Genomic DNA, 21,937 nt, shown 5'->3' with positions numbered 1-21,937 from the left:
TTAGGAGAGCTTGAGACCAGTGATTCTTCTATTTTATATCCCATTCTTCCATATACTTGCTTGTACCAGAGAGGTCCTCTCCCTCACCAACTGGTATTTATTCCAATACATTTCTTTTGGAGAGTTTCAACTGTGTAGTCAAGAAGCTTAATATTTCTGATCCATTGCAGAATTACAACTTTTTTCCCCCTAATAAAGGGAGCACATTAGCAGGAATGCACTCTTGGCATTTGTAGGCAGGAAGAGAAACGCTATATATTATTTACAAGTTACAATGATGCTTCCCTCACTTGTTGCTTGGAGCCTTCTCTGTCAACTTCCTTACCTGAACACGTGAATCTTTCCTGTTGCTTGTTTTATTTATTTTATTTATTTATTTATTATTTAAATTTTTATACCGCCCTTCTCCGAGGACTCAGGGTGGTGTACAGCATAAATAAAACATAAATATCGAAAAATTTTAAAATACAATATTCAATTAAAAATCTAATTCAATACGCTGCATGTTAAAATTGTAGAATAAAAAATAATAAATATATTAAAGCCCCTTAAAAAAACCCCTAAAAACCCTCAATATTAAAATTAGTCATTAGGCCAGCCCCGCTTGATGAAAGAAAAAGGTTTTGAGCTCGCACTTAAAGGTCCGAAGATCAGGGAGAAGACGAAGTCCCACAGGTAGATCATTCCATAGGGCCGGAGCTCCCACAGAGAACGCTCTTCCTCTGGGGGCTGCCAGCTGACATTGGTTGGCCAACGGCACCCTAAGGAGGCCCTCCCTATGAGAGCGCACTGGTCGATGGGAGGTAACTGACGGCAGCAGGTGGTCCCATAGATATCCCGGTCCCATGCCATGGAGCGCTTAAAAGGTGATAACTAGGACCTTGAATCGCACCCGGAAGACCACCGGTAACCAGTGCAGCCTACGCAGGAGAGGTGTTACATGGGAGCTACGAGAAGCTCCCTCAATCCCCTGTGCGGCCGCATTCTGTACCAGTTGGAGCCTCCTGGTGCTCTTCAAGGGGAGCCCCATGTAGAGAGCATTGCAGTAATCCAGACGGGAAGTAACGAGGGCATGAGTGACTGTGCATAACGAATCCCGATCCAGGAAAGGGCGCAATTGGCGAATCAGGTGAACCTGATAAAAAGCTCCCCTGGCGACGGCTGTCAAATGGTCTTCCAGAGACAGCCGTGCATCCAGGAGAACGCCTAAATTGCACACCGATTCCCTGGGGGCCAACAATTCACCCCCCACAGTTAGCAATGGAGTTAGCTGACTGTGCCGGGACGCTGGTATCCACAGCCACTCTGTCTTGGATGGGTTGAGCCGAAGTCTGTTCGTCCCCATCCAGACCCGCACGGCCTCAAGGCACCGAGTCATCACATCAACGGCTTCGTTGGGGTGGTTCGGGGTGGAGATGTACAGCTGAGTTTTGGTTGCAAGTTCTCAAAAGTTATCTTTCTAGCAAATGATTACCTACCGGTAGTACTGATGGAAAGAAATAGAAAAGAAGAGAACGCAGATATCTCCCTGTGCTTTCCTCTTGACTTTGTTCAAACTCCTTTTTCCTTGCTTGTTGATCTTGTTTTTTTGGAAAAGGGGTTGTTTATATATCCCCTGGAGCTGCCCCAGGTAGGTTAGCAAGAACAAGACTCTAATAAGGCATAGTGGTCATTCACTCCAGAAATGATCGGCAATCACTCAGCCAATACTCAGGAAACCATCTGCATCAGCAAAGGGTCCACAGTCTCCCATTCCTGTCTCATTCAACTCCCTTTACTCTCCTTCCATTTCAGTAAGGAAACTATTGAACTATGAATATGAACTAATACTATAATATTTGAATATTAACTATGCTGTGTTTCGGTATGGGTCCACTCCAAAATAATATGTTTGATGTATGCCTCAGGCATCCTGTTGGTTTTTAGTAGGACAGTTTATCTTCTAGGATGAGACCTACTTGGTTCAAGGAGCAATCCATCTTCCAAATACCACTACACTTAAGCGTCATTGTTCTGTGACTTATTCTCACTCTCTTATTTTGCCAGATGTAGAAAGAAAGAGGAGTAAAGCAAGCAAGACAAGGTCCAAGCTCTTGCCTATATTGGATTGAAGGAGGGAAGGAAGGAAGGAAGAAAATTTCCCTTTTTTAAAGTTTACCCAATTCAAGTATTTCAAGTATCCCTATGGTGTTACAAATCTATGGATCAAATACAATATACCCACCCAAATTGCAGTTGTATAGGTTATATTGCAAATAGTCAAACTATATTCATCCTGGATTTGGCTTATTAAGTCAACCAAGTTGCATAAAACAGCTGAAGTTTGCTATTTTTAATATAATAAATTATCTAGAAACCTACTTTACAAAGTAACTCCAATTTAGAACAAAGAAAACATTTTATTTTAAAAATATTTAACTGTCTAATACATTACACTTCAACAATATTTATAGTAAAGGATCTTACAAGAAACAGCTTTGATATATTAGTATAAGAAATATTCCTTATCCACATAGGGACTTTCTCTGTAGTGTAAAAACACCATATAGCTGAAATGACATTTGCATATAAAAGCTACCAGTGATGCTAGTGCTTAATTTGCACAGTGATTTTTTTTAAAAAAAAAGTCAACACAAAAACAATACCCAAAATATACAATTAATGCAAGCTATACACAGCTAACAAAAATGATAGGAACACCATTGCAAATTCATCTCCACTTGGTCAGAAAGTACACACGGGAGAAGTATGACTGTTCTCTGATATGGCTTATCAAATTAAAACACCAAAGCAATTCAGCAAGCTTCACAGATCGGAGAACTCCACCAATAATGCACTTTGATATATTCTGTTGTCAAAGCTCATGAGCAGCATCTATAAGGGCCATGGTAAGTCACTAAAATCAACTGGGCCCCCAAGCCCTGCGTCTGCTTCCAAAAGGCTCATGATAACTGCCATGGCTGCCTCATCATTGCTGGGGCTGCTGGATCCTTGGTCATTGTCTATCATATCAATTCCTATATGTGAGTTTTCCCCTAGAAAGAGAATAGAAAAATTAAATGTTATAATAATTCTATTCCTAAACTAATTATCATACTTAGAAAAGCATACAATATAGTTGAGAGCAACGTTAAGAGCAATTGTATATATTATGAACTCTCTTATTTGATAGCTGACTTTATCTCTGTCAAATGTACAATGAAATGAAACATCCATATAGTATTGTGTAATTGATTACGTTGTAGTATAAATAATTAAAACTGGGATAAAATACTGCTAGTCATTGTTTAGATGTCTTTAAGAATTTTTCCAGGGGATGAGATAGTTTGAAACTGAAAAAAATAACCTGTTTTTAAGAGTTATTAAATATCACTATAAAATATTCTAAATAGAAATATTTAAGATATTAATCTTATATTTCACCATAGTAACTTGCAAAATTACTAGTATGCTACCAAAGTTGTAGAATTTCTTTTAGGAAATAATGTTGGAACTAAACTAAAAACATCTTCCAACAAAACGATCCTCTAAAACTCCAGGGCTTTATTAATACAATATTACAATATGCTCATATTTTAATTTGATATATCTTTCCTTAGAAATTCTATTCATTCCATGGCAGGATTCACTCTTCAGGATTTCACCTAGCTATATACATTGAAAGGACTCTACTCTCCTGTTCCTCATTTTAATCTTGTGTCTTTCATGAATTGGCCTACCAAGAATGGAGTTGTTGTCAGAATATGGATATACTGGATTGTCTTGTATCTGGCCAGGCAATATACTGGCAGGAGGAATGTCTTGTGTTCCACCATTCAAAATCTGAAAGAAAATGAAAACAAAATAGAAGGCTTCATATTCAGCCTATTTTACACATTTGATCTTGCTGGAAGCTATATAAAAGTCTAGCATAAAGTTAACACTTCACCGAAATCTATAAATGGTAATGTCAGTATATTTCTAAAAATAAAATTTCATCTACATTATATAGCTATGCAACTTCCTCAATAATTTGCTTTGTACATTCACATGTCAGATTAGTGACAAAGAAGTCCTACTCAGGCAGAATACATACTTCCTATGTAGTTCATTACTGCTACAATTACAATCATTCTAGAGATTTCTAACTTGGGAACCAACTTTTGGTGAATCTTAGCTACACCCTATGCTTCACAGTTAGTAAGAACCTATTCACCATGTGAAAAATCCCATGTGATTATTTTCCTTATCAAATTTTGTGTTGTGAAATAAAATGGATTCATTATGTTACAAAGCTTCACATGCACATGCTTGCTGTAATATCATACTTCAAAAGCAATGCTGTCACCAATATTATCCTTACACATATCCCAAGTGATGACACTACATTCCAGATGATACTTTATGTAGACAAAATGAAACTAGGTAATTATACCACTTACCAAAATCAAATGTGACTACATAAGATAGTATGCCCTATCTTTTTAATTTCTGGGAAATAGGAATCATATCAGGGCTTTAAATGGAAGAATGGATTAATTCTTCATATGTAATGGCTACACTACACTCTTATATACTACTAGATATAATATACTCTTATATACTACTAGATATAATATACTCTTATATACTACTAGATAACCCATGTGTCAGCCCTGAAACCATTTTAAATTTTAAATTTTCTCTCTGGTTTTAATTGGGGTTTTTAGATTCATAATTCTTAATTATTTCGGCCATACTGTATAATAAGTTTTTTAATTGTATTTTAACTGTATATTGTTCTTTTTTTTTTATCCACTTACAAAATCAAATGTGACCATTGTAACAAATTCTACTGGGGCAAGCATCACCTCAACTGAAAACTAGAATATAAATAATAATAATAATAATAATAATAATAATAATAATAGATAACCCATGTGTCAGCCCTGAAACCATTTTGGAAATCTTCAGGGCTGCCACAGCAAGGCTGTTTGCAGCTGAGGGAATGTGAAGGGGTAGATAGCGATAACTGGGGGACAGTGTAGCCAAAATAACATTCATTCCTGTGGGAGCCAAGGACGTCCCAACCAGGTGATTGAAAGGTGTGGACCAAAGACAGCCGGAGGAGGACTGTGACCTGATTGGACCATGTGATGGATGTGTGACCTGGGGGGGCATGAACTTTGGGTTTTGACTTGGGTGGGAAAAACCTAGGGTTTTTCAGAGTTGGGTTTTCATCAGCTGTGCCAATATGTCATTCCTAGTAAAATTTTACTTTGAGAAATCTCCAGGTCTCAGAGTTTTGATTTTGTTGTGTCTGTTACTTGGAACCCTGACACCGGGACCTGTTTGGTCTTTTCAGAGATATTGCCTTACATAATCAAGGAAGGACGATCAAGGGAAAAAAAGTAGTGGAAGTGGGAGCAACTTCTGATTTCCTGGCAGCTTGACTATGGCTGACCGTCCTTTGGCAGCTGATGGTGGGAATGGTTTACCTAGTCTCTGGACGACTAGGATGGGACCGGTCTATCTGATTTCCAGCAGCTGAAGGAAGGGCCAGTCTATCCTGGCCTCCAGATGGCCAAAAGGGCAGGGCAGGACCAGTCTATTGAACCTCCAGCTAGCAGCACAGCAACACTGACTTGACCACAAATTATCCAAATTTTAATTCACCATGGAGGAGGAGAGATATCACATTCAACCAGCCAAAGAAAGAGAATGACAATCTGAGAAACAAAATACCAGTTACCTTAACTGTAAAGTAATTGTAAAGCAGGGATAGCATATACTAATAACCATATTTAGCGAACATATAGGATTGCACACATAGCAATGTAGTTTTCACCAGAGGGAGAAAGCTTTATTTTTCTAGTACCGCAGAGGAAAAAAAATTCTTTTAAAAATTCTGTTTTGTCATTTCTAAGGTCCAGGATTTGTTATTTTGTGGCTGCTGTTACCAATTACAGGGAGCTGGGAGGCCAGAAACGAGTACTGTAAAGGAATGCAACTTAAAAATGAAATTGTTTTCTGCTTGTTATGGCAAGTGAAAAGTGGGGGAAAAGTCACAAAAAATGCTTGGTGATGTTTGCATCTTGAAAACCCCAAGAGCCCATAATTCAATGTACTCCTGGTCCCAATTTTTTAACTATGAGAACGTTCCAACATCACACACCACATTTTTGTAAAACCCCTCTTAACGTTTAGTGAGAAGACTACTTCCCCAGCCAGAATTCTCCAAGCTCTAGGAATAACAATAGCCCACAAACCCACATCCACACTCTGCCAGGAATTATCCCAGAACTAAAGACATGATACAGAAGGATGAAAGAAACAATGTAATTTACAAAATCAACTGTAACCATTGTAACAAATTCTACTGGGGCAAGCATCACCTCAACTGAAAACTAGAATCCATAAACACCAGCTGTTAATCAATTGCCACAATCCAAAATCCCTGGCACTCCACAAGCAATTCCATCAACAGAACATAACACCTACAACCTAAGAGAACCCCGGATAATTAAAATCAACTGCACAACCAACCAGTGACAGCACCGACCCTCAAGCAACACGCAACGTTCCCCAATCAGCACTACACCTCCAAAGGACCCTCACCTGAATGTGACCTCCCCATCACAAGACCCTCATCAGGACCCTCCTATCTACTGATCGCACGAAGCCCTTATAAACTGAACAACACCAACACGGACATTCCCTAAATTCCACTGAAAATGTTAACTAGACTGGTAACGAAACATTCAGAAACCAACCCACAAGCTTGGAGAACGAAACTTTAGCCTCATCCTACACTTGAGCTACAGATATTCCTATCACTACTTCCCTCTTCTAAAATTCCATATTAATCATCTGCATGACACACAGTTTGGCAGTTCGAATCTCACCAGCTCAAGGTGGGCTCAGCCTTCCATCCTTCCGAGGTCGGTAAAATGAGGATCCAGATTGTTGGGTGCAATATGCTGACACTGTAAGCTGCTTAAAGAGGGCTGTAAACTATGAAGCTGTGTATAAGTCTAAGTGCTATTGCTATTTAATATCTAATATCCCTCCCCATTTTGAAATAATCCAAGAAATTCAGGTTAAAAAATTCTATATAATCCATTGAGTGATATCGATGTCATAAGACATGCCAGTTGTTGCTCTCAAAACAAAATAGCAGGATGCTGAAAAAGCTTGGTCTCTCTCTTTTAGAAGAATTACATGGATATGTATTAAGATATCGTTTTAATCATATTAAAATACTGCCATTTAATAATATTAATGTTTTTTAATTATTAAATGTTTTTTGACTTTGACTTACAACCATTTGTGTAATGACTGAAGTTACGATGGCACTGAAAAAAGTGACTTATGATCATTTTTCACACTTAACGACCATTGCAGCATCTCCGTGATCAAAATTCAGACACTTGGCAACTGACCCATTTATGATGGTTGCAGTGTCCCGGGGTCTGGTGATCACCTTTTGTGACCTGTCAAGCAAAACCAATGGGGAAGCCAGATTCACTTAACAACCGGGTTACTAATTTAACAACTGCAGTGATTCACTTTACAACTGTGGCAAGAAAGGTCATAAAATGGAGCAAAACTCACTTAACAACTGTCATGCTTAGCAACAGAAATGTTGGGCTCAGTTGTGGTCATAAGTCGAGGACTACCTGTATTTTATAGTGGTTTTTTTTTATTGTACACTGCCCAGAGTCACATTTGATGAAATGGGTGAGCACAGAAATAAAAAAATTAAATGCAGTTAGGTGATGGAAAGAGATAAACTTTGTTATATTTTGACCTTCCTTTTTTACTTTAGATCCCATTTGATGCAGGGATATGCTGAAATACATTGGTAAATTTTTGATGATAAGATACCAGTAGCTTCATATTAACACATAATCACACAGCAGTGAGCAATAACTCAAAAACTTATTTTTACAATGTTAGGCACCCTGGTTCATAGGCATTCTGTATACCAGTGATAGCTAACTTTTTTGCCATCGTGTGCCAAAAGTGGGGAGAGCATGGGGTGGTGCGTGCGTGCCCACACCCATAATTTTATGCGCCCCAGCCCTACACATGCACGTGACCCCCCAGCATGCGCGCGCACCCCCCCGTACCCCTGCTTTTGGCACACGATGGCATGGTGGGCCTGATAGGTCCATTTTTCATTCTCCCCAGGCTCCAGAGCCTTTCTAGGAGCCTGGGGAGGGTGAAAACGGCCTTCCCCACCCCCGAGGCCCTTCGGAGGCAGGAAACAGCTTGTACTACTTCCGGTGAGCCTAGAAGGCCCGAAAATCAGTTGGGCGGTGCGCGCATGTGTGCTGGAGCTGAACTCGGATGCCCATCAATATGGCCACGCGTGCCACCTGTGGCACGTGTGCCATAGGTTCGCCATCACGGCTGTATGCTATAAATATATCTGGTTCCACTGAACATTTAATAAGAAATGGATGGATCCACAGCTCCAGTTTTCTGGATCTCTGCCACAGACTTGAGGCTTTTTTTAATGATACCCACAAAGAAAATACTGCAACATGATCAATAGTTACATACTGTTCCTACTCAGAGCCAGGATACCATTAATCACAATGTACTTAAGATCCTACCTCAAGTGTATTTAATAAGCTCTTCAAATTTGTGCATGGGCACTTGTCATTATAAATCAGTTTAATGGTTCTCAAATTTGTTACCTATTATTGAAGCACTGGTCAATAAGGGAAACATTATTTCTATGATAAGCATTTATTAGTACAGGCAATTTTTGTATTATGAAAGCAGTTTTGATTCTTTTGAACGATGAAAATCAGATTTCTGCTATAGCTTGAATTCTGAAGCTTTCGGTGTTTAAACTTAATGGATGGATTTATACATTCATAAGGCAAAATATGTTCATATTTGTGTTTGGGTTTGTATTTAAAAATCCTTTTAAACAACTTTTTAAAACTCCACTTAGAATTATTTTATTATTATGCCTATCATCTATTTCAACAGATTGCAAATGCTGCAATACATTCATTTTACAAATTTGTTACAACAGTTTGGATTAATGTATATGGTGAAGTCTGACAATATAGCTTTTTAAAAAAAACTCCTTCTCCTGTCTCACCTTTTTGACTCCTGGTGATGAAGTATCAGGGGGAGGTGTGCTGGTCATGTTCAATGGGCTAGAGCCACAACTTGAAGGGGAAGACCCTCGTATCCTGTTACACCAACGACAGCCAAATTACAAAAGGCATAAAAAAATAAAGTCATTTTTTTTTAGGATGACATATTATCAACAACCCCAAAATTATAATCTGAAACCAAGTCTTATTTTTTTTTTTAGACTTGAAAAGAAGCACTTGGGTTTATTTTCGAGGCAGTCTTACTTTTTTTGAGGTGCAGCAGGCTAGACTCAGTCAGCTGGATGCGCTGTGGATGCACCGTTGCCTCCATTCTGAACCTTCAGCATTCGGAATGGAGGTTTTTTCCTGTGACCCTCCCAAAAAAAGGGAAAAAGCAAACCAGCTGGCCGCAGAGCTGCCGGCTTCGGGGAAGTAGCCCAACAAGCAGAAGTGCTGCATCCAGAAAGAGCAGGGCAAAAGCGGTATTTGCGCTGCCCCAAGGGGCCAGCAGGCAGCAGCTGTAGTCGAACAGTTGTCCCCCCCCATGCCCGTACCGCCAGTCGTGCTGGCCACGCCCATCCCCCGGGCTTATTTTCAGGGTAGGGGTAATATTACCCTTCTTTCCCAAGATTAGGGTTGAGCTTATTAAAGAGGTGGGTCGTGTTTTCGGAGAAACAAGGTAGTAAATTATACTTATAAAATATTCCAGTAAATCATAATCTCTATTCTTAGACTGCATGGCTTTTCCTCACATTGTCTATGGAGATTTTTCAGTCATCCAGGTCATGGTTGTCCCAAAGGTGATTTTTCAAGAGGCAACTGGGCTTTCTGGTTTTTCTTCTCTTTGAAGACGTTTTGCTTCTCATCCAAGAAGCTTCTTCAGCTCTGACTGGATGGTGGGGAATAGAAGGATTTATACTCCTTGCAGACAGCTGGTCATTTGCATTCTTTTAGTGACAGCTGACTGCAAGGAGTATAAATCCTTCTATTCCCCACCATCCAGTCAGAGCTGAATATGCTTCTTAGATAAGATATGAAACATCTTCAAAGAAAAAGAAAAAACAAAATCCAGTTGCCTCTTGAAACCTTTGGGGTTCCTCACATTGTGTTCATTGTGGGACAGTCACAGCATTCTTGTCAGGTTTTATGATTTAAGTTTTTAAGTGGGTAAATGATCTGGATTTAGGAGATATAGTGAAAGAACCGGTGTCATGGTCAGATCATTTCCTTCTTCGCCTAGACTTTCGGACCGCCGCTCACTGCCGCAGGGAGACGGAGCCAAAGCGTTGGTTCCGTCCCAGGCGCCTGATGGACCCGGAGAGGTTCCTGACGGAGCTTGGGCCATTTCCTAAGGATCTTACCCACGGCACGACTGAAGAACTGGTTGCGGCTTGGGAACGGGCCGCGGCTGGGGCTTTGGACCGTGTCGTGCCTTTGCGGCCTCTGACCCGGCGTAGATCTCAATTGGCTCCCTGGTTCTCCGAGGAGCTAAGAGAGATGAAACGCCGGAGAAGATGCCTAGAGAGTATCTGGAGGTCCAGCCGTTCCGAGGCTGATCGGACACTAGTGAGGTCTTTTACTAAGACCTACCTAGTGGCAATGAGGGAGGCGAAACGTTCCTACGTTTCCACGCTCATTGCATCGGCAGATAACCGCCCGGCCGCCCTGTTTCGGGTGACCCATTCCCTCCTTCAACAGGAGGGACGGGATGACCCCCTACGGGGACGAGCTGAGGAGTTTAACGGTTATCTATACAATAAAATCGTTCAGCTTCGTGATAGCTTGGACCAAGATTGCGATGATCCAACCGAGATGGCGGAGACACGTCTTGTTGAGGTTATTTGGGATGAGTTTGATTCTGTGGCTCTCGAGGTCGTGGACAGGTTGCTGGGGAGGTTGCACGCAACTACATGTTTACTGGACCCGTGTCCTTCCTGGCTAGTGCTGGCTGCTCAGGAAGTGACATGAGGCTGGCTCCAGGGGATTATAAATGCTTCTTTGGTTGAAGGGGTTTTCCCCGCCGCCTTGAAAGAGGCAGTGGTGAGACCTCTCCTGAAGAAGCCTTCCCTGGACCCAGCTATTTTGGGAAACTACCGTCCAGTCTCCAACCTTCACTTTGTGGCGAAGGTTGTAGAGAGTGTGGTTGCGTGGCAGCTCCCCGGGCACCTGGAGGAAGCTGTCTATCTAGACCCGTTCCAGTCCGGCTTCCGACCTGGTTACAGCACGGAGACGGCTTTGGTCGCATTGGTGGATGACCTCTGGAGGGCCAGGGACAGGGGTTGTTCCTCTGCCTTGGTCCTATTAGAACTCTCAGCGGCTTTTGATACCATCGACCATGGTATCATGCTGCGCCGGTTGGAGGGATTGGGAGTGGGAGGCACCGTTTATTGGTGGTTCTCCTCCTATCTCTCCGACCGGTCGCAGACGGTGTTGACAGAGGGGCAGAGGTCATCCTCGAGGCGCCTCACTTGTGGGGTACCTCAGGGGTCGATTCTCTCGCCTACCCTGTTCAACATCTATATGAAGCCGCTGGGTGAGGTCATCAGTGGTTTCGGGGTGAGTTATCACCTGTACGCTGATGATACTCAGCTGTACTTTTCCACCCCGGACCACCCCAACGAAGCGGTCGAAGTGGTGCCTGGAAGCTGTACGGGTCTGGATGGGGAGAAACAGACTCAAGCTCAATCCCTCCAAGACGGAGTGGCTGTGGATGCCGGCACCCCGGTACAGTCAGCTGCACCTGCAGCTGACTGTTGGGGGCGAGTTAGTGGCCCCAAAGGAGGTGGTTCGCAACTTGGGCATCCTCCTGGATGGACGGCTGTCCTTTGGTGAACATCTGGCGGCCGTCTCCAGGAGGGCCTTTTACCAAGTTCGCTTGGTCCGCCAGTTGCTTCCCTTCCTTGACCGGGATGCCTTATGCACAGTCACTCACGCTCTGGTTACGTCTAGGTTGGATTACTGCAGTGCTCTCTACATGGGGCTGCCCTTGAGGTGCACCCGGAGGCTGCAGTTAGTCCAGAATGCAGCTGCGTGAGTAGTAATGGGAGCCGCGCGTGGTTCCCACGTAACACCACTGCTCCGTAGTCTGCACTGGCTTCCTGTGGTCTTTCGGGTGCGCTTCAAGATTTTGGTTACCACCTTTAAAGCGCTCCATGGCTTAGGACCCGGGTACTTACGAGACCACCTGCTGTTACCCTATGCCTCCCACCGACCCGTACGCTCTCACAGAGAGGGTCTCCTCAGGGTGCCGTCCGCCAAACAATGTCGGCTGGCAGCCCCCAGGAGTAGGGTCTTCTCTGTGGGAGCATCGACGCTCTGGAATGAACTCCCCCCTGGCCTACGTTAAGTGCCTGATCTTCAGACCTTCCGTCGTGAGCTAAAAACATATCTATTTATTCAAGCGGGACTGGCATAACAGTTTGATTTTAAATTGGGGTTTTATTAATATTTTAAATTTTTTAAATTTAATTTTAACTATCAGCCGTTTTTTAAATTTTGCTACATTTTAATTCGTTTTAACTGTATATATCTTGTATTTTATTTCTGGCTGTACACCGCCCTGAGTCCTTCGGGAGAAGGGCGGTATAAAAATTTAATAAAATAATAATAAAATAATAAAAATAATCTCCTAAGGAATATGGCTCCAATTTGCTATTGTACTGAATATGCCTGGATATGGCAAAAGGAAAATAAAATTGGCAAATAAGCTACATTTCTACAAGCTCAAGTCTATTTTGCCTATCTGTGATTACTATGATTTGGAAGACTATATGTTGACTATTGTTCATCATAATCTTGGAAATCACATTGGGTTATTTTATGAAACTTCTTTCACAATTACTGCTTACTTATTGTGGATTGTTGTTGTTAGTTGCAAAGTCTTTTCCGACCCATCACAACCCCATAGACGATGTTCCTCCAGGCCTTCCTGTCTTCTACCATCCTCTGGAGTCCATTTAAGCTCACGCCTACTGCTTCAGTGACTCCATCCAGCCACCTCATTCTCTGTCATCCCTTTCTTCTTTTGCCCTCAGTCTTTCCCAGCATTAGGCTCTTCTCCAGTGAGACCTTCCTTTTCATTAGGTGGCCAAAGTATTTCAGTTTCATCTTCAGGATCTGGCCTTCTAAAGAGCAGTCAGGATTGCCCTCCTCTAGGACTGACTGGTTTGATCTCCTTGCAGTCCAAGGGACTCGCAGGAGTCTTCTCCAGCACCATAGTTCAAAAGCCTCAATTCTTTGACACTCAGCTTTCCTTATGGTCCAACTTTCACAGCCATACATTGCAACTGGGAAAACCATAGACTTGACTATACGCACTTTTGTTGGCAGGGTGATGTCTCTGCTTTTTAGTATGCTGTCTAGATTTGCCATAGCTTTCCTCCCCAGGAGCAAGTGTCTTTTAATTTCTTGGCTGCAGTCCCATCTGTGGTGATCTTGAAGCCCAGGAAAATAAAATCTGTCACTACCTCCATTTCTTCCCCATCTATTTGCCAGGAATTGAGAGGGCCGGATACCATGATCTTAGTTTTCTTAATGTTGAGTTTCAAGCCAACTTTTGCACTCTCCTTCTTCATCTGAAACAAGAGGCTTTTTAGTTCCTCTTCACTTTCTGTCATTTTTGATTCATCTAGCCCCACCTTTCTCATGATGTGCTCTGCATATAAGTTAAATAGGCAGGACGACAGTATATGGTCTTGCCGGACTCCTTTCCCAATTTTGAACCATCAGTGAACCATCATGTCCAGTTCTGACTGTTGCTTCTTGACCTGCATATAGGTTTCTCAAGAGACAAATAAAATGGTCTGGTACTTCCATCTCTTTAAAAACTTGCCACAATTTATTTCTGGAACTCCCTAGCTTTCTCCATGATCCAGCATATGTTGGCAATTTGATCTCTAGTTCCTCTGCCTCTTCGAAATCCTGCCTGTACTTCTGGTAGTTCTCAATCCACATACTGCTGGAGCCTAGCTTTTAGGATTTTAAGCATAACCTTACTAGCATGTGAAATGAGTGCAATGGTGCAATAGTTTGAACATTCTTTGGCATTGCCTTTCTTTGGAATTGGAATGTAAACTGACCTTTTCCAATCCTGTGGCCACTGTTGAGTTTTCCAAATTTGCTGGCAAATTGAGTGTAGTACTTTTACTGCATCATATTTTAAGATTTTGAATAGCTCAGCTGGAATACTGTCACATCCACTAGCTTTATTGTCGCTCAAATTTCCTAAGGCCCATTTGACTTCACATTCTAGGATGTCTGGCTCAAGGTCAGTGACCACCCCATTGTGGTTATCAGGGATGTTAAACTCATTCTTATATAGTTCTTCTGTGTAATTTTGCCACCTCTTCTTAATCTCTTCTGCCTCTGTTAGCTCCCTGCCATTTTGGTCCTTTATCATGCCCATCTTTGCATGAAACGTTCCCTTTATATCTCCAATTTTCTTGAAGAGATCTCTGGGTCCTTCCTATTCTATTGTTTTCTTCTATTTTTTTGCTCTGTTCATTTAAGAAGGCATTTTTATCTCTTCTAGCTATTCTCTGGAATTCTGCATTCAACTGGGTGTATCTTTCTCTTTCTCCCTTGCCTTTCGCTTCCCTTGTTTCCTCAGCTATTTGCAAAGTTTCCTCAGACAGCTATTTTGCTTTTTTGCCTTTCTTTTTCTTTGGGATGATTTTAGTTGCTACCTCTTGTACAATGTTGCGAACCTCCATCCATAGTTCTTCAGGCACTCTATCAGATCTAATTCCTTAAATCTATTTGTCACATCTACTGTATATTCATCAGGGATATGATTTAGTTCATACCTGAGTGGTCTAGTGCTTTTCCCTACTTCCTTCAATTTAAGCCTAAATTGTGGATAAACCATGGGAAAATACTTAACTATACAAGGAAACATACAAGCAGTTATGCTTATTTTACCTTGAAAGAGAACAAGTGACCAGCCTATTTAGAAATTAATTTATTGGATTTATACCCCATGTTACTGTGAAAGGAAGATGTTAAAAATAGGAATGAAATAGAACAAATTCAGAAACATATACTTAATAATGTTATAATATGAGCTTTTCCTTACCTATGGATCTCCATTATTTCTTCAGCAATCATCCTTCCAATTTTACCAGCACCGGCTCTCGTTCCACCTGGAATACCGGGAACTGTGGGAAGGGCCCTTTTTGGACCACCTTAAAATGATTTTCAAAAAAGAAAGGACAATGCAATTAAATAAAAGGGGGGAAAAAGTGCACACAAGCTAATATATTACCTGCAATCTACACATTTATTCTGAATATAGGTACTGGTTGTTCTTGACTTATGACCACATTTAAGTTCAAAATCTCCAATGTTAAAATTTCAAGGGAATTTTGCCCCATTTTACGAACTTTCTTGCTACAGTTGTTAAGTGAATCTGCCTTCCCCATTAACTTTGTCAGGTCGCAAAAGGTGATCACATGACTCCAGGACACTGCAGCCATCATAAGTGCATGCTAGTTGCCAAATGTTTGAATTTTGATCACATGACCATTGGGATGCAGCAATGGTTGTAAATGTGAAAAACGATAATAAATCACTCTTTTCAATGCTATTGTAACTTTGAACGGTCACTAAACAAATAGTTGTAAGTTGAGGATTACCTGCACTTGCACCTCTACACTTCACATACCCTTTTGCAATTGTTTTTTTTTTTTAAAAAAGGGTAGAAGTCAGAAAATCAAAAATACTTGCAAACCAATAATTGTTCACTCACACTTGTTCCGCCTGCTTTAGTAACCACAAAAAGAAATCAATTGCTAGCAGAAGTGGACACCTTCCTCTTTTCCTGCTTTTTCAGGAGCGCAGTGAATACTGGAGGTTGGGGGAGGGGTAAGGGTATTCGACCTTTGCAGGACTTTGCATTACAAAAACAAAGCCCCTAGGGGAATCTACCACATTTCCCCCCCCCTTGCTCTTTCTCTCTCTTTCAACCAGAGAGGGAAATCAAGCCGGGATCAGTTGTTATGTCCGGCTTTTACCATATTCAATGCGGAGTGCCATAAATTAGCACCCAGCGAGAAAGGTGGTGCCACCCAGAAGCCCCTTTTGCAATTGTTATAATTCTATTATTATTTCTTTTTTGCTTCCTTTGCTTTCAATCTCATTTCACCAACCATTAATTTCAATGCAGTAAAGTTGCTCTAACATTACACAAAGAGCAAGGCACTGTACGCTTTAATGAGTAAAATATGATTTTAATATATTTCATGGTCACTGGCATGCATTCCTATGCAGAGCCTGACCCTGTTAATCCTGATTCTTGAGAGCTGTTGAATGCATTTTTATGTATGACCTTTTTCATCATAGGAGAAATCTCTTTCAAAACTCAGATTATGTTTTTTCCAGGGATAACAGTCCTTCTGCCTGTTGAAAAGAAGTAATTTCTACTTCCTGCTACAACTCTTATGTTAACGGTATTCAATTTTCTTTAAATGGCAAAGAAATGAAATATATATATATATACTACTACTACTTTTTATAGGTAGCCCCTGGTGTACTTAGGAGGAGTTAAGTGCCCGTTAAAAAAGTAGCCCTGCTGCATGGGATTTAAAAGACTGCCCTGGGATATAAAATCATTTAATGGGCTTTTCTAGCCAAGTGTATTGCATTTCACAATGAGTTTATAGGGTATTGCAAACCTCTCACAGGAGAAAATCACTGCAGATGGAGACCTTACAGCATCTCTATTGTTAAAATAGATACAATATGCATTGTATGAGAAATGCAAGCTTATTGACCACAATTACAAAATCTCCTTCAAAACACAATTTTCTTGGCTATTTTCTCACATATCTAACATACTAGGTACACATACGCCTTAAATTCTTCAGCAATTCCAAATGGCTGTGTTATATTTGGGAGAAATTTCTGCTCCTCTTTCAATATGATGTAGTGTTCACTTGATTCCAAATCACCACATAACCTGAGCATATATATCTAAATATGCCCAGCCATTTTACATAACTAAACACAAAACAAGGCAAAGTTAGTACCATGACTCAGTTGCCTGAAACAGCAGATAATCCATAATTACTAGTAAAAATATGCTTTGAACCTCAAGTGTTGTTTTTCTTTCTTTTTTGGTTGCTGTATCAACAAGCTGCTAATTTAAGGCAGTATGTTGTGGCTCCAGCCCCCCCCCCCCCCGGGCCTGGCCCCCTGACAGAGAGTGACTCAGAGAGTGAGGGGGAAGGGCCGTCAGGGCTCCCTTCTGCAGGGCCAGCTTCCCTGGCTCAGCTCCAGGAGCCAGAGGCAGGCCAGGTGGAAGAAATAATGAGGCCTCTGTCTCCTGTATCTCCCCCCGCCCAGGCAATGCTCCCAGATCCAGCTGAGGACAATCAGTCCTGGTTGGACCCTAGGTTTCGTAGACAGGAGAGGCGGGAACAACAGAAGCAGGGGTGGGGCAGGCCTAGGAAGTGCTAAATCAGGGTATAAAAGCAGCAGGGGCTGCTATACTACTCCATGGCGAACAAATCAACTGCTTAGAGAGAACTTGAGCTGAAGTACTGTTTGTTCCTGGTTTCCTGGTTGACTCGCCGGCATCAAGAAAAGATAACAGAGAAACTTGGCAGACGCTCGCTAGTTTGCTGCCAGAGCTGATAGTTGCCGTGGACTGAATTGCCGGCTAATTAAGTCATCGCTCATGCCTCCCGGACTGAGGTGGGGGAGGGACAGAACACAGTACTTCCTAGGAAACTACAGAACTGAACTCTTGGGTCAGATTGAGAAACAGATATTGGAAATTATCTGAATCACTATGTATTAGACTTAACACAGGGACATAAATTTATGAGCTATTAACAATATTAGTACTATTTGACAACACAAAGGTAGTCTCTTGGACAGATGCTTAAAACATCTCTGAGTTCCTAGCTAGCTTCTTACACTGAAGCTTCCTTGATTATTAAAGGAACAATAATTATCGGTCCATTTAAGGACCTTAGCATAGAAAAGGAAGAAGTAAGAATTATTTCCACTATCTACTGTTAATATACTGTTGAAGGTTACAGTTAGAGAGAGAAAAATCTCCTATGATAGCTTTTTTTGCATATTCACAAGTGATTCTAGGCCAGGGAGACATTTCAAGTTCTTTTTCCAGAGAATCTAGAATATTGCTGAATCCAGAGTGAGAAAAATCTTGCTAATCTGTATTTCTATTCATGTGTAGGCAAGGACAGCATAAGTTTTTTTTTCCTTCTGTCAAAAGTTTTTAGTGAAGTTTGGTCTTAAGGCACCACTCTAAAAACTGGGAGACTGTAAATTCTCATCCTGCCTTAGAAATGAAAACCAGCTAGTGACTTTCGGCCAGTCATTCTCTCTCAGACCAGCCAATCTCACAAGGCTGTTGGTGTGGGGGAAATAGGAGAAGGAAGGATTCTTATATATGTTCATCACCTTGAATTATTTATGAAAAATAACAAAACTAGAATATAAATAAAAAATGAATATGGATCCAAAATAATGATTCTATCCACCATGCATTTAATTTCATCATGTGCTAAAGAAAAAGGATATTATACAAACATCGCATGGGGATTTTGGTGGGAAACACCCATCATCCTGACATTTTGCTTTATACTCCAAATAATTTGTTATGTTTATTTTTGGGTTAGGGATTAATTTGGGCTGTCATCCTCACTGATCAATGTTCTTGACATTTCCTAGCTCTTTAAATTCACCTCCTTGACATTTCTTCAGCTTCTTGAGTATGATATAGAAGGATCATGCAGTTACAGGCTTCAAATACTAAGCGTTTCAAATTGCATATGTTCAATAAACAAAACCAAAGAAGTTTGTTACAGTCTTCTAATTACCTTCTCCTGCTTGGAGTACACTATCCATGCTGTGAGGTGAAGCTGCTAGCTGTGGAAAAGACGTATCTCCACCATCAAGCATATTAGCACTGGGGATTAAGAAGAAACATAAATGTATCATTTTATGTTACTAATTATTTAACATAGCAAAATACTTATTTTTTTACCATCAGCTTTATTATCATGCAACATATAAATTGTTGCGGATTCTTATCAAATTTAACAAACTAATACTTGATGTATCCCTTCCTTAATACATGGAAGGCAGAGTCAACTGTTATTTTTTTTTCCACAAGAAAAGAAAAATACTTACGAAACCACTGTGTTTGTTGAGACAATATATTCTACTTCTTTGGTCCAAGGGTTCATGAAACTGAACCAACAACTCCTCAGTGTAATAAAAGATCCATCTTTGACTTTAAACTTGTAACAGTTAGTACTGATTTTCTCTCTTGACTGTAAAACTGAAAAAAGGACAAAAAGGATCAGGCTTGTACAATTTTGTGTGTAATACATACAGGTACAATGGTAATGTTAATTTTTTTCCAAGGTTCCTAGATCATTTTTCTAACCAGGGGAAAAAATATGAACCATTTGGCTACTCCACAGATAACATTTTACCTTGTCGATGACATTCTGCAAGATGTCCTATATCATCTTGATGAAAATATTCATAACATGATGTGCCTAGAAGCTCCTGTGGTAAATATGCCAAAATTGCAGTTGCCCTAAAACAGACAAATGCTTCAGTGTTTCTAATTAATTACGTAGAAATTAGTGTAAAAGTAGAAAGAAAATCAATTTTCTATTTTCTTGTATTTTTAAGAGACACATAATTACAGAAATCAGGATGTGACTTCTTCAAAAATTTATATCTGTTGGACAACGTTCATAAATTAGGCTGTTATAGTTATGCTATATGTTTGGATCCATAAGGAAATCAACAATTTTTTAATATACTCAATTTGTTATGACCTGTCATGAAGTCATAGATTATCATGACAGTTATGGCTGAAGAAAATCAAACTGCAACTAGAAGATAAAAATCCAAATACAACTAACATGTCACTATTTTTGAAACGAAAACTCAAATTGGGAGTTCAATTATAAAGAACTCAAATTCTTCTCTATAAACAAATACAAATGGTGGTGCTTATAGCTCAAAATGAGAACCATTTCAGACAACAAACACAAAAAAAACAACCAGTTAAAAACTGAGCTTCACAAATATATACACAAACATAAAATGTGCCCTAACACAGATGTGATGGAATATGCACAGAACTTAAAATATATTAAAATATGTAACTGTAGATTGGGGTTTGCTTATTGGCAAATTTAACATAATATGGATATGTGTATATAAAATACGTGTGTGTGTCTCTGTGTGTGTGTGTATTCATATACTTAATAGTGCTATCCTCAGTACATAGGCATGAAATGTATTTCCCCATCTTTAATTTGCATGCTATATTTTGCTATTAGCAATAATGTTTTCTTTGTTGCCATTATATTTGACATTTTTATAAGCAAATATTATTTTGGCAAGAATATTCTATGACTAAAACTTTAGATATCAATTTTAGCAACTATATTTCAGATCATTCCAATAAATGTTACCAAGTATTTTTAACCTAGCTGTCATCCTCAAAAAAAGATATTACTTATACAATTATGTAAATTTTAAATAAACATTTGTCTTCTATTAAACTTGCACAATATTAGCTTCTTATTTGGTGGCATAGGCTATCACCACCCAACAGATACATATGAACAATATGATAAATGTAGATATATTCTTTTTTTAAAAAAAAAATCTTATCACATATAAGATTTATATAGTTGAAAATATTAATAACCTAAAGTTCACCCACCAATTCTGCAGTGTACATAAATTTTAAAATGCAAGGAATTCTTACACAAGAATACATGAATTATGAGAGGAAGAGCTCCCAAATGAACCAACATTCAATGCTTATGTCATTTCAGCTGCGTACAAGTTTTAAATAGAGTTTTATGACAACATTTAAGAGAGTTTTAAACTTAAACTAGTATTTTGTACACAGAAATTTATCTAAGGTGTATCTTTATTATGTTATGACAATACAGCAAAACTCATTCACAGCAAATACATAAAACAGTTATATCCCATTATACACTTGTAGCTGTGGAAATGCCAGCATGATAAAAGCATACGCCTAGAGTAGCTCGTAATTGGATCCCATCTTGAAAAACCTGACTATGCAAAATTGGTTTTTTTATTCCCCCACACATAACCATTTCATTATAATCTGGTGGTACTAATCTGCAACTTTATCATTCAACAAGGGGTCATCAGGAAGATTTTCTAATTTGCTGATTTGATCTAGGAGCATTTTGCTTGACTGGAGAAAGCTAAGGGTAGCTTTTGCTTACCCTCCATGTTCTAAAAGCTGAGAAAAGTTCAAAAGGTATTAGGGCAGAAAGGTCTGTCTAGCTAAACAGAAAATACCAATAATCTGTAAATATTCTCTGAGCCGTGAGTAGTGCACATATGCCAGAATTCAAGTAACTGGTTTAACATTGATTTTAACTGGAATTCCTTGTGTATGAGAATGTTACTTTCTTTCACTCTCCTCTACTCCCTTTACCTCAATTAAAGATTTATTTATTGTGGATTGGTTTAACACTGGAATTTCATTGGTTTAATTTAAAAAAAAAGCTTCTTCCTGAGAAACGCAGCGTAGTTATTCATAGCTATCCCTTGTATTTTATATTTACTGGATTTCGAGTGGGACAATCCAAAGCATCTTCCTCTCTACTTTTTCCCCTATGGCTGCATTGGAAAGAGAAGTTCTCAGAGAAAGAGCTCAGAATTTCAGCCTGACTGATGACAACCTATTGTAATTAATTATTGGGGACGTTTGAAATAAGAGTTGTCAGTGAGGTTTTAAATTATCTTCCCTCCAAACATATATATATACACACACGCAAACCTTTCTTCAAAATAACTTCAGCTTCTGCCAGTCTAGAGAG

At 39.9% G+C, this 21,937-nt stretch overlaps 1 protein-coding gene across 2 annotated transcripts in view; it reads right to left on the bottom strand.

Annotated features, from left to right (window-relative positions):
• Positions 1-488: 488 nt before the first annotated feature.
• The window catches only part of BMAL1 (basic helix-loop-helix ARNT like 1), a 58,740-nt gene continuing 37,291 nt past the window's right edge, over positions 489-21,937 (bottom strand). For both annotated transcript variants that reach the window (XM_058160300.1, XM_058160309.1), the window contains exons 13-19: positions 19,544-19,650; positions 19,236-19,386; positions 18,923-19,011; positions 15,151-15,259; positions 9,080-9,173; positions 3,720-3,822; positions 489-3,035 (exon numbers count right to left, since the gene is read on the bottom strand). In XM_058160300.1, the coding sequence (XP_058016283.1) occupies positions 2,875-3,035; positions 3,720-3,822; positions 9,080-9,173; positions 15,151-15,259; positions 18,923-19,011; positions 19,236-19,386; positions 19,544-19,650 (814 nt within the window). In that variant the 3' untranslated portion in view covers positions 489-2,874. The remainder of the gene's footprint in view (positions 3,036-3,719; positions 3,823-9,079; positions 9,174-15,150; positions 15,260-18,922; positions 19,012-19,235; positions 19,387-19,543; positions 19,651-21,937) is intronic.

This window comes from Ahaetulla prasina, chromosome 1 (assembly GCF_028640845.1).
Source record: "Ahaetulla prasina isolate Xishuangbanna chromosome 1, ASM2864084v1, whole genome shotgun sequence".
NCBI lineage: Eukaryota > Metazoa > Chordata > Lepidosauria > Squamata > Colubridae > Ahaetulla > Ahaetulla prasina.
Note: the sequence above shows the minus strand (reverse complement) of the source record. Positions and strands in the feature narration are given on the sequence as shown.